Source organism: Ochotona princeps, chromosome 2, assembly GCF_030435755.1.
Source record: "Ochotona princeps isolate mOchPri1 chromosome 2, mOchPri1.hap1, whole genome shotgun sequence".
Lineage (NCBI taxonomy): Eukaryota > Metazoa > Chordata > Mammalia > Lagomorpha > Ochotonidae > Ochotona > Ochotona princeps.
Window position 1 is genome coordinate 40,796,027 of NC_080833.1, and position 13,887 is coordinate 40,809,913.

The 13,887-nt window shown below is 39.0% G+C and overlaps 1 protein-coding gene across 2 annotated transcripts in view; it reads right to left on the minus strand.

Moving 5' to 3' along the window:
- Positions 1 to 300: 300 nt before the first annotated feature.
- The window catches only part of EPS15 (epidermal growth factor receptor pathway substrate 15), a 154,881-nt gene continuing 141,294 nt past the window's right edge, over positions 301 to 13,887 (minus strand). Inside the window, exons 22-26 of one of the 2 annotated variants that reach the window (XM_004588668.4) lie at positions 10,275 to 10,351; positions 8,440 to 8,602; positions 4,881 to 5,059; positions 1,872 to 2,672; positions 301 to 1,776 (exon numbers count right to left, since the gene is read on the minus strand). In XM_004588668.4, the coding sequence (XP_004588725.2) occupies positions 2,526 to 2,672; positions 4,881 to 5,059; positions 8,440 to 8,602; positions 10,275 to 10,351 (566 nt within the window). In that variant the 3' untranslated portion in view covers positions 301 to 1,776; positions 1,872 to 2,525. Of the gene's footprint in view, positions 1,777 to 1,871; positions 2,673 to 4,880; positions 5,060 to 8,439; positions 8,603 to 10,274; positions 10,352 to 13,887 lie in introns of those variants that run through there. The other variant, XM_058654906.1, reaches the window with a different exon arrangement.

Below are 13,887 nucleotides of genomic sequence, written 5' to 3' on the forward strand. Positions count from 1 at the left end.
GCAGAACAATCCCAGGATTGGATGAGCTAATCAGATTGTTGTGCCCTGAGTCTACAACACAAATTCTTAGTCCACAGGCACACAGACAGCCATGTTTCAGGTACTGTCTCTATGTAGACACATTTCTGATCTTCCACACAATCAGAATGTAACAACAAAAACTGCTCACAATTACTAAGGATTTGTTCTATACTAGATATGGCTCCAAACATTCTACACATATTCTGTTCTGACTGTATGGCTACCCCTGCTTGCCACATAGTGTGGATATAATCAGAGAACCATGCAAAACTCTACTGCTGATTGGATACATGGATAGTTTGCTTTATTATTAAAATTTATTCTTATTACAGGCTACAATTTTGAAGTATGAAGCATAAGAGAAAATTAAGAGAGTTTAAAAAATTTTGAACAGTATGTAGAAGATGGTTTAAGTTTCATATGCAAGCACTTTCACTTAGCTCTTGGTCAAGCACAGGCCCTGGAGCCACAGTCAGTAACATCAAATATCACAAACGACTCCAAGATGTTCACCCTACACAAGTAAGCATGGAGATATAGATATATGTTTATATAATATATATATACTTTAATATTATATTGGTCCACCAAGAATACATATTTTAATAAAAGATAAGAATTTATGTCTTCCAGTAAAACATACATAAGATTAGGGTACACTTATCACACTGAAAGTGGAGTTTGCAAGTCACAGATACTGGATGTTTTCCAGAGGTTTCCTTTAAAATTTCTTTTTCAAAAGCATTTCAAACATTTGTTCATTTTTCTAGTGCAAAAAGGAGGTTGTTCAAGTTAACTTACCTTTTTCCTGAAGAGAAAGGGGAAAGAAAAAAAACCCATAAAAACCCATCTATCATAACTCCCAATACAATTTTCTCAATCAGTACCTGCAGGAAATCCTTAGGTCCCTGGATCAGTTTATCAAAGTCAGAACCTATGCTTTAGCCCTTACTGCCTTACTGTGACTTTTCTATTATAACATTTCTATTTATAAAAGTAGAAAAAAGAGCAGTGCACAAAAGTGGTTTTTTAAAACTGTAGCAGTCCAATTTTATGTGGAAAGAAAAAAAAGCACCATTTCAAGATCCAGTGAGTTGGGTGTTCCGAAATTTATTCACAGGCTAGGCAGTAAGTTAATCTGACTCACACCAGATCAATATCACCATGACTTGGTGACCCCAGTGAGTTCTATTAATTTTTAGGTGCATTTTTCTTTATCTTAGTATTTAATATATCATCTAATTTAGTAACTCATATTAAAAAATTAAGATTATAATTTACAGCTTATTTCATATTCTTTCAAATTCAGTTTACATTCTTACTCAGTTTTACAGACTTTCAACACATGAAGTTTCTCAACTAAAGAAAACAAGATTCTTTTTGCTAGCTTTCTAGTTTTACAGGTAAAGTTATGAAGAAGAGTAAATAAACTAATTTAAACCACAAAGATGGCCAGAAGAGCAAGGCAGGTCATTTTCCCATAACTACTTAGTGAACACTTTTTTTATATTTCAAGTAACTGAGCCTTCATAAAGACAACCAAAAATATATATGAAAAATTAAAGAACCTTCCAGTTCTAGCTTGAAGTTTTTGCAAATGAATAGAAAGAAATCCATCATGAACTGAAGACAACAGTGCTGGTCAGCAAAGGCCGAACAGCTGCCAAACCTTACATGCTTACTTCTCTAACACTAATGGGTATATTTTAGTTGGTACATTTTTCTCCATTAGTTAGCGCTTAAAATGAATGTTTTCTTACAAACTTCATTTGTAAGAAACTGATTTCATTAATAGAGGTATCTAGATATCTACAATTCTTGAAATCCAGAAAATTAAAAAAAAAATTCACACACAAGGCTTTAACGTTTTTATTTAGGAAAAGACTGAGTCTGAAGCCTAAAGCATTTCCTTTCCCACAGCATTGTTCATCTATGCAGTTTTCCCCCTTGGCTCTAAAAAACATATTAAACATTATTTGTACCATAAAGACACTAAAAAAAAAATGCTCTTCAAACTAGTGAATTTGCACCAGCCATAGGAGAAACAAGATGCCCTTTCCTTTCCCCTCCCTCAGTCCAAGCAGGGGAGAATACTGACAACTTCAAGAAGTGTCCCTGGCTTCTGTCGGTATAACTACAGAACAAGGCCACCACGGGATGAAACTATGTCTCTATATTCTGGAAGGCAGAAGCTTGGGTGCTGTAGCTTTTACAAGTCAAAGGAGCACAGGCAGGCAGAAGCTCAGAGCAAACGCGTGTCAGAACAGGGTTTAGATGAAGCTGTCTCCTGGGCTACCTCTTTTACAGGGGAAAAATATACAGGACACACAGGAAACAGACTTAATAATACTAAAAAACAAAAACTAAATGTTTTTCTGTCACATTTACAGGAATCTCCTATCTTTTGTATTCCCATGCTCATAGGTAGTTTTGATACACATTGTAAATAGCGTTGGTATTTGGGGAGAAGGGTGTGTGCGGCTGAGAAAAGATGAAAGACTTCTTCATGCTTCTGAGATCTCTGACTTGCTCAGTGCAATCGCCAGTTCCAAGTCCTCTTGCTCTTGCTGATTGAGCCGGGCAAGCCTCTGCTCCTCCTCTCTCTCGCTTTCCCTCTTGGCCCACTCAATCATGTCTTCCTCAGAGGGATACTGCCATGTAAGAGAGCGAATTCACGAACACATGAATAAGTAAATAAAAAGAAGGAAAAATAGCTTTTTTTTTTTGAAGAGCCATTAAACATTTGTGTTATCTGAAGGATTCTGGGAACAGTTTTCTTTGTTACCTGTCATTAAAATTTTTTTTAAAACATTTACCTTTAACTAGTTCTTGTGGCTGAATTTTTAGAATTACTGCAGTATAGATCTATAAAACTACAACATCAAAAACATCATTTAAAAGTATATATGCTTAACAGACTACAGAAATCTACAAACAGAACAAGGCTGGCCTTTTTGAGCTCACATAAAACACTGACTAGTTTAACCTGAGTGAATTCATCCTCACAGGATGCTTCATACTTCCTTAATCTACTGGCAACTGTCTACTTTGCTCAAGTGCTTCAGGTATAGAAAAACTACAAAGTAAAAAAATGTTTATTTAGCTGTATTTAATATAAAAGTATTGGTCACACTGAGTGAGATGTAAGCCAATTTTGGGGGAAAACATTTTGAAAATTTTGGCATGCTTCCTGAACCTTTTAAGCCATCTACATAAAACCTTAACACTGAAAATGACCAGGTTGGGGAAATATTTTTATCCACTCAAATCAGAACAATCTTGCTAGATCCTAAATAAAGAATTCTACTTTATTTCTAGTCTTGAGGTACAGAGGAATCCTGCAAAGGATAACATGAGGCTACTTGAAATTGATTGCTTTATTCCCTAGGGAACTAGGGACTATATGAAACATATACATATATATGAAACCCGTAATACTTAACAAACAATTCACAAAGGAAATAAAATGCTTACATTATGAGTGGCTTTATGTCACACTAATTTTGGGAATTTGAAGTAAGTAAAATACCTCAACTATTGTTCAAGCTTCATTCCAACTAGGTTTTGATGTGCTGATACTATATATATAAGATACTACATGCCACAAATTGCCAAGCGTTATTTTATACTAAGACTTTTTTTCCCATGAAGGTCAATTCTGGATGCACTGCTTGACATTGACATTGTCTCATGACAATCAAGTCAATATAATTTTGATAATACTCCGAATATAGACTCCTTTTTCTTTCATCACATTTAGGAGAAGCCACTGGAAGGTAAAGAGAATTCACTCAAAATCCCAGTTGCCTCAGTTACATGCAAATCCTTCTAGTGGCTTTCCAGCTAGACACGGCAGCAGGAAGAAGCCAGCGGGCTGAGCGATCCAGTACCACACCGAGGAGAGAGGAGCCATTAGGTGGACTGTGACCAGGCCAGCTGGTCACCAGCTCTCTTATTTCTAAAACTTGAGGTACAAGAAGAGAAACAGAAAAATTCTTGGGTTGCAGAACAGTCAGTGATAATGAAGGTTATTTGATCTGGAAAAAAAAATCTGGGTAAAACTTTTGTTAGCTGCATTCTAAGAATTTTTGGGGGGTTGGGAGAAAGGCTTGCTTTCAATCCTAGTAACTAACTGCTTTCTGTCCTTTTAGAGGCGGTCCTCCACGGGCAGTGGCCCTTTCCGTGGTCTCAGATTCTGCTTATAACACGAAGTCTAGCACCATTCCTCCTGATCAAGCCCCCATGCTGGTCAAATAGAATGAAAATAAACATGGGAGGCTAGTGATGTAGAGTTAACCAAATAACCAGATTTTCACTTATTTCATAAATCTGACATTTTCATTTCTAAAAACCTACTGCATAAATAATAGTAAATAATGTCTCTATTTAAAGAATTCCTGGCCTTATCCTCTCATATCATGAAATAGTTGCTAAAATAGTTGCTAAAATCTCCCACACAGCACACATACACAGTCAGAGGTCCTCAAGCTCATTACTGCCATGATTTATATCTGGCAAACAGATGTGACTGACTGTCAAAGTGTTTGCTAAACCACTGCCGTCTGTAATCACCTGCAAAGCATGAAAGCATTTTACTTATATCTATATTACCAAGACTAAGAAGAGGGCTTACAAAACAACTTATATAGTTCACAAGAACTGAGATTAAAATTATTTGTGCAAGGGAACCATCAAGGAGAACCAAACAGAAGTTTTGCTTTGGGGAAGAAGAAAAAAAAATCTCTATGACGTTGGTAAATTTAGTTGAAATGGTATAAATTTGGCAGACTCCAAAATAATCTTTGAAAACTCTTCAAACTACAAAACTTTCCCCCAAACAGCCCCTTCACAGTACTTACAGCACTGAAGTTAGCAAAATTGCTTGGATCAGCCTCTTTATTGGTAGTGGTAGAAGTGAATGGATCACGATACATATCAGGTTCTTTTTCGGTGGGGTTATCATTGCCTGGGAAAGGCTGAAATGGATCATTCATTTTAAAGGGATCAGAAGAATCCAATTTGTTGATGGATCTTTTCCCTGGATTAAAATCATTACAATTAACTCAAGCGTTAAGTATGGCAAACACAAGCACACAGGCACACACACACAGGGAGCACCAAACCGAGAGTGGAGTGGCGAGGTATTGCCTCTTAAGACAATACCAAGAATCTGTCCATAACATTCATGATCTCTCAAATGCATTTTAGCTATGTGCACTCATGTGAAGAAAAAAATCCTAACAAAGCAAGGATGGGAAAGATAATTACATTTTAATACAGACAGTAAACTGTCTTCCCTCAAAGCAGCATGCTCCCAAGAAGAGATAAAATAAGAATGATAAAACAAGAGGAAAATTATAAAGACAGAAACAGCCTGTTATAAACCTCAGTCTGACACTTATGTAGGGCAAATGACTTTGAAAAATTATTCTGATTTTTCTGTATATACACTATCTAGGAGCATACAACTTAAAATTGCCTTGGCAAAACCATTTTTCTGCCTATTTTTTTTTTTGTCATGTACCATATTCTAAACTGAAGAATAAATAATATTGAGCCAGTGTGACAGCTCAACAGACTAATTGTCCACCTGCAAGCACTAGCATCCCATTTGGGTGTTGTTTTGTATTTCAGCTGCTCTGCTTCCCATCCAGGTCCCCACTTACTGGCCTGGGAAATCAGCAGAAGATAGCCCAATGGCTTGGGATCCTGTACCATCGTGACAGACCCAGAAGAGGCTCCTGGCTTCGGATCGGCTCAGCTCCAGCCACTGTGGCTGTTTTGGGAGTGAACCAGTGGATGGATCTTTCTTTCTGTCTCTCCTTCTCTCTGTAAATCTGATCTGGCTTTCCAAAACAAACAAATAAATCTTTTTTTTTTTGTTTAAAGCATAAATTATGTTTTGAAGTCTAGCACCTACATCTTTGTGGTTACTGATAATATTTGCAGTTGTTGATAATCTTTGACCAAGCAATAGCTGTTTTAAATAACTGTTTAGTCACCCATTAATTCATTACCATTTTTGAACAAATATTCTAATTTTAAAGTCTTAAACTTAGTACTTCATGAGAAAGAAATGACAAGAGGAGGCGTAAAGATATCTTCAAATAGATTTTCTTCTTAAAATGCATTAAGATGTAACGGCCATCTTTTTCATCACTGTAGCAGCTTACAAAAGATGTTTTATTTTCTACCTCAATGGGCCCTTTCCAACAATCCTGTAAAAGTAGGCAGAGTTAGAATTAATTCTAACTTCCTGTTATGATCAGATACTGCACATTTTATGGCTACAACTAAGGAGCTGGTCAGGGTATAAGTGCTCAGGCTCCCAGCCTGCTTGTTATTCTAACAAACCATCCTTCTGTCTTGGATCCTTCTATGAAATACACTTATTCTGCTGAAGATTCTCAGACCAAGGCACTATCTGCTAACTAAAAAAAAAAAAAAAACAATTGCCATCACATAGGTATAAAAATATAAATGAGCATTTACATTTACTATTTACTTGTTTTTTTTAATTTTTTAAAGATTTATCTATTTTTATTGGAAAGGCGGATATACATAGAGGAGGAGAGACAGAGAGGAAGACCCTCCATCCAATGATTCACTCCCCAAGTGAGCCGCAATGGCCAGTGCTGTGCCAATCCGAAGCCAGGAACCTGGAACCTCTTCCAGGTCTCCCACGTGGGTGCAGGGTCCCAAGGCCTTGGGCTGTCCTCGACTGCTTTCCTAGGCCACAAGCAGGGAGCTGGATGGGAAGTGGAGCTGCCGGGATCAGAACCGGCGCCCATATGGGATCCCGGCACGTCCAGGGCAAGGACTCTAGCCGCTAGGCCACGCTGCTGGGCCCTATTTACTTGTTTTTTTAAAAAATATAATTTGACAATCTTAACTCAAGTAATATACAATAACAGCCTACTTATTTTTCAACAGAGAATTGACTATCATAAATAACTATATATGAAACTCTTTCTATATATCAGGGAAGGAAAAAAAATCTGCCTAAGAAATATTTCAGGGAGGTTTGATAAGAATTATAATTCTTAACTACTAAAACAAAAATTTTCCAAGGAATGTTCAAAAAGTGATGTATACCAAATGTCTTTTCACATAATGACCTAACAACACACTAACAGCTTGAGAGAATGCCTTTTAGTCACTTCTTATGAATAAAACAAAAAAGTTCTGTCATGTATAGTTTTAAAACCACACAGACTTCAAGAAAAAAAAAAAAGAGCTATTGAGAACGTTTTTGGACTAAAACAAAACAAACAATCATTACAAGCTGGATATCGCCCAAAATGTTTAGGATCACAAGGTTTTAAATACTGGATTTTAGAATACTTGCACACATATAATGAGATATTTTGGGGACAGGATCCATGACTAAACACAGTATTTATTTATGTTTTATATCTTACAACACAGAGCTTAAAGATAATTTTATACCATATTTTTTTATACCATATTTTTAATTTGCTTGTATTTTTTTAAGTTTTACTTATGTGAAAAGCAGAATAACAGAGACAGGGAGAAGAATGATGATCTTCCACCCAATGGTTCCTACCTTAAACACAGCTGGACTGGGCCAAGCAGAAACAGAAGCCAGGAAGTCCCTCTGGGTCCCCCACATGAGTGGCAGGAACCCAAGCACATGGGCCATCACTTGCCGCTTCCTAGGCACTGCAGCAGGATCACAATCACGGTGCGTGGGATGTGGGTGCCCTAACGGCAGCTTGACCTGTGGGGTCCCAACGCCTGGCCCGTGCTTGTATTTTGATTGTGTTCCAAATACATTGGAATTTTGCCTTTGTAGTACCCTGCTAGCACTCAGAAAATTGTGGATTTGGGAGCATTTAGGAGTTCAGATTTTCAGGTAGGGATATATTTAGCCCATGTTATAAAACAAAGCTTCTCAAGTGACATAAAATTATATTTTCCTCCAAGAAAAGCAACACTGATTTAAATCACTAATTGCTGAATTCTGGATATCAGATGGTCATAATTCATATTTTCACAATAAGGGATTTATGGAAGACAATCGCTTACAGCAGAGAAAGGAACTTCAAATTAATCTTTTTTCCTGTACTTTTAGTACCAGAAACTGTTGTTCAAATGATGAGCTCATCAAAAGTTAGATATTTCACCTCCAAGTCTCCTTTTCCATTTAATTCTGATTGAAAAACAAACAAACAAACAACTTTTTGCCAGAAAGGCAGTTCATAGCAATTATTCCTGCTGGCCTGAGACACATGATGAATTCTGCAGTGAGGTGAGAACAGATGAGAAAGGCAGGATTTTGTGTGTTCTGACTCGCTTTAAGTCTACTTATATAAACATGTAAGTAATGTCCACATAATACTTTTCAGAAAGAGAAAATGCATCTAACTAATTCAGGGACAGAACCAACTCTCATACCAGGTGGTGGCGGGCAGGGTCTGGTTGGAGTCCCGATCTTTGGCGGCAGTGCTGGGGGTACTTCTTCATTTTTCACCGGTGTTTCCTCAAACACATTTTTTGTAATCACCACATTGCTGCCAGAGCCTAATGTTGCTGAACTGAAAGGATCTTCATTGTTGACCTTTATTTAAAAAGAGAAGTTGAATAATGGAATTACACAGAAGCAAACACACATACATTATACCCAGCTAACTGCATGATCATGCAGGATTTGGAAGGAATGATTTAAGTACATAAGAGGTTTATTTGCTTCAATTCTGAGAACTGGTATTTTAATTTTAGGACATTTTAAAAAAACAGATAATTTTACTTTAAAGGCAGAGTGAGAGAAGGAAAGGGAGAAACAGGGAGAGATCTTGCACTCATTGTTTCATTTCCCAAAGATGAAAACAGCCAGGTTTGGTCTAGGTTGACATCAGGAACCATGACCTCCACCCTGGCCTTCCACATATGCAGCAGGGATCCAAGTACTTGGGCCAACCTCCGCCTCTTCCCAGGAACACTGCAGGAAGGTGGAAGGAAGTGGAGCGGCTAGAATTTCAACTGACACTCCTACATGGGACGCAAGTACCACAAACCACAACTGACTGTGCTACAATATCAGTCTTGGGACAATTTTTTTTTTCCCCAAAACCGTTCTATAGCAATAGTGAATCTAACAGTATTACTTAGTAAGCACAATGAATCAAATCTTAAAAGGTCAATTTTGGATGGCAGATTTGTCAAGTTTCAGGCAATATCCAGTATAAAACTACTTAAGGTCCATTTTACAGGGACTGTAGGGCTTTCCTCAAATGAACAGATGATCCAAATAATAATCAAGGAAAAAATATTGATTCTGTACTTCTTGATACTTAAATATGGGAAAGATTAAATATTAATGCAAATAAAATGACATCTATACACACTATAAAGACAACATGAAAGCTATTTTTTAAAGTAAATTGATCTTGCAGAATTGGTTAAGAATGAGGAGGGTTTGAAGTCTGCATTTTCAAATACACTGCGTAACAGAAGATGCATTTCTGTAAAATGGATCGTTTCTATGGTGTTCTCTCTATACCCATGTTTCTCAACAGTGGCACTACTGCCAAATTGGGTTGGACATAATTCCATTATTGCAGGGACCAGGAGAATGTAATGTAGGATGTTTAATAGCATCCTTGGTCTCCATCCACTGGAGGTGGGTGGTACTCCTTACCCAGCTGTGAAAACCAAAAATGCCTACTGACATTGCCAAATACTTTGTGGGGGCAAAACAACCACCAGTTAGAATCCAAACAGAGAAACAGTTTGACACACAATCTAATCCTTCTCTCTTGACCTGAAACAATACTGGAGCTGGAAGATAAATAGTGGCTACTTAGTGCTGGCCTTTGTGCGTTCATTATCTTAATTCTGACCCTAACAACCCCAGAACATCAAGTCAAACAACCAACACAGAGAACACAGGATAAATACCCAGAGTTCACAGCCATAACCTCAACAGTAACAGGAGGGAAATACTCCAAAGAGGAGGAACATGTATAAAAAGACAATGATTTTAAATAAAAGCCTGTTGAGCAAATTTGTGAACAGAAATGGTAATTACTTATATCATCACCACAGACTATGGAAATGTATACCTACTTTAGCCATATATGATTTGTCGTTTCCTTCAGAAATCAACATTGCTGTGATTAACTGAAATCAAGTAGCAATGTCCCTAAAAAGGCTCTACTACTGACAGGAAGAAATGCTTCTTTGGAAAAAGCACAGCATATTTTCCATTCTTATCAAAAAGTACCCATTACCTTTGATAATGTGCTGAAGTCAGCAAATCCTTCTCCAAATGATTCATTTCCAAAAACAGAGGCAAAGGGGTCTGTGGCTAAAACAAAGAAAATCATTGTAACAGGACAGAAAGATATTGAATTGCATGTCCTCTTTCAGTTGACAGTATTCAGATAGATGAAAAATATTACAGAGTGCACACTGATAGTCCCTTTGTATAAATCAACTGATTTTATCTTAAAAATGAACTAGTTGGGCCCGGCGGCGTGGCCTAGCGGCTAAAGTCCTTGCCTTGAAAGCCCCGGGGTTCCCATATGGGCGCCGGTTCTAATCCCGGCGGCTCCACTTCCCATCCAGCTCCCTGCTTGTGGCCTGGGAAAGCAGTTGAGGACGGCCCAATGCATTGGGACACTGCACCCGCGTGGGAGACCCGGAAGAGGTTCCTGGTTCCCGGCTTCGGATTGGCACAGCACCAGCCGTTGCGGCTCATTTGGGGAGTGAATCATCGGACGGAAGATCTTCCTCTCTGTCTCTCCTCCTCTGTGTATATCTGGCTGTAATAAAATGAGTAAATCTTAAAAAAAAAAAAAAAAAGAACTAGTTTTCACTTTATTTATAGGGAAGAGAAAGAAAAAGAGAGGTCCTTCTACCTGCTACTTCTTTTTCCCAGATGCTGACAACAGGTAGTCAGGGGCAGGCCAAATCCAAAAGCCTGGAACTGAGTGCAAATCTCCCACATTGTGGCAGTGCCCTGAGCACTCAAGCCATCACCTGCTACCTCCAAGGGTGCACATCAGCAGGAAGCTGGATCAGGAACAGTGGAACTGAGACCTGAATCAGGCACTTCAATATGGCATGCAGGTGTCCTAAGCAGAATCTTAACTACTGAGCCAAACACCAGCCTAGAGCTAGTCACTGATTTAATTCAAGATTTATTCTTGATTTGATTCAGGACCAAAAAACAGTGAACTATAAGTGTGTAAGGCTCCTATGTGTGCAAGAGCTCTTATGAATTTAATTTATTTCTAATAAAGACATTAAAAAGTAAAAAAAAAAAAAAAGTTGGAGAGAGACAGCAGGTGTTTGACCTGACAATTAAAGCTGCAGACTGGGACGGACACAAATACATACAAGAATGTTTAGGGTTGAATCTTAGCTCTGTTGCCAATTCTGGCTTCCTGTTAACATGTACCTGGGAATTGTATATATATGTGATGGAATATTACTCAGTGGAAAAAATATGAGTTCTTGTCTTTTGCAACAAAATGGATGCAACTGGAGACCAGTATGTTTATTAAAATAACCCAGTCCCCAAAAGACAAATATCACAAGTTTTCCTTGATTGTCTAATACAGAATACCAAAAATATGTAGAGTATATCAGCAAAACTGTGACAATTTTAAGATCTGATTATTGCTTACAGCTCTTATCTATATTCCTTACGAAAAAGTGGTTTTTCTTTTAATTTTTTAAAGACTTACTATTTTTATATGAAAGTCAGATTTTACAGAAATAAGGAGAGACAGAGAAAGAGATCTTGCAGTTACTGGTTCATTCCCCAGAAGGCCATCATGGCTGGAGCTGGGCTGCTACAAAACTAGGAGCGAGGAGCTTCTTCTGGGTATCTTATTTGGGTGCAGGATCCCAAGACTTGGTTCATCCTCCACTGCTTTCCTAGGCCTTAAGCAGAGAGCTGGACTGGAAGTGCAGCAGCCTGGACACAACCAGCACCTGTTTAGGATGCTGGCATTTATAGGTTGAGGATTAGTCTGTTAAGCCACTATGCCAGCCCCCAAAGAGTGATTTTTCTACTTACTACTTGTTCAATTCTTCATTTAGAAGAGTTAAACTTGTAATTATAAAGAAAATTGAAAGTATGTTATTGTGACCAGCTGCACATAGTTTCGGCTGGTGGGAGGGAGTGCAGCCTAACTTCCTGACTCAGAAATCCTACCAGCTGGTTAAATGTGGCTGGCACCATCTTGGGTCGGATGACCAGGGCAACAAACTGGTGAGGAGCTCTGGGAACTTGGGGTGTGGGCCTATAAGGGGCCTTGTGGTTGGCATAGGTGGGGGCACCTATGGACAAGAGGTGGACAAAGTCTATCTGGGCCAAGTACGCACCAGTGTGTAAAACATCTACCACTGGGAGGAGATGTGATAGAGGATCTTGGGAAATTCCTTTGTCAGGACACAATCCTTGAAGATGAGCGCAAGAACTAAGGCAAGGAGCAGCCCAGACCAGGCCAGGTTACAATACCCACCGGCATACATGTGGGTCAGGCGGAGTCAGTTCATAACATCCACTGGCAGTTCTGAGAACCAGGACAAGATACAGGAGGGGCTGGGTTGGGCTACAACACCAGCCAGTTCACATATGGGCCAGGATTGGGGGCTGGCTGGCTGGGCTGCAGAACCCACCAGCACGAGCTGGAACTGGGACACGCTGGATTGAGCCAGGCTGAAGCACCCAGGATGCTAAGGTGAGGTGAGCCATGACAGTCAGGGGAAGGTGGGTGCTGGGTCTGTGAGCCCCAGGGGTGGGAAGTCTGGCAGGGTCCAGGTTACCTGGCCCAGGTCCTTGGACCACCTGCAAGAAAGGTGCTGGGTCTGTGAGTTCAGTTGCCTGGTTAGAGTCCTTGGCCACCTGTGAGTACTGGTCCTCCTCAGTGGAAAAGACGGAGTAGTAGACAGCTGGCCCAGACCCATGTAGAGGATATGGCAGCCCAGTGAGGCCTGTAGGGGATATCTATATCATCCCAGAAGAAGGAGGACAGAACAAATTGGACAACTACCCTGGCCAAACAATGACAGCAATTATCTGGGCGAATGAGACTCTAAGGTTGACAATGTTAGCCAATGGACATTGAAAGGGTTCCCTCATCCTTGGATTGGCAAGATCAACAACATTTTAGAACTATCGAAACCACCTGGACAGAACCCTTAGAGTAAGTGCCACATTGGGACCCTGGGCTATTCTCTATCCATGGGTACTGGAGCGGTTGGGAGGCTGGGTATGACTTCCCCTTTAGCCCTCCTTGCCCCATTCCCAAAACAAGGAGGAGAAAAAGGAAATTTTGAAACAATGATCACACTTTTCCCTACCCTTGATCCATCCCACTTTGATCAACTATGTATTAACATCATTCAAAATTAAAAAATATATAAATAAAATATGTTATTGTAAAACTTAAAAGAAAGTAAGAGGGAGAGTTGGGTGAGAATATCTTATACTTTAAAAAATATACACTGAAGGTCCTGAGTCAGTCTCATAAAAAATATACACAAAATACATAAAATTTGTTACAAAAAATACAATTATATTAAATATATTTGTCACAAATTCAAGTGAAGATGCCAAACAGTTGGATGTGAGGTTGGAGCTTAGGAAAGAGATGTGGCTAGAGACGAAATGTAAATCAGTGTACAAATAGTATTTGAAGCTATTAACGCTCATGAACATACATAAAGGAGTACAGAGAAAAGCGGTCCAGGAACAACTACATAGTGTACCATAGATGTTGGAAGGAAAGAAGAGCAATCATTAGAACAGACTGAGCAAGAATGACCTGAAGAGGCAGGTGAAAAACTAGACTTCATTTCAATGAGGTCCATTTCTTACTACATCTTTAA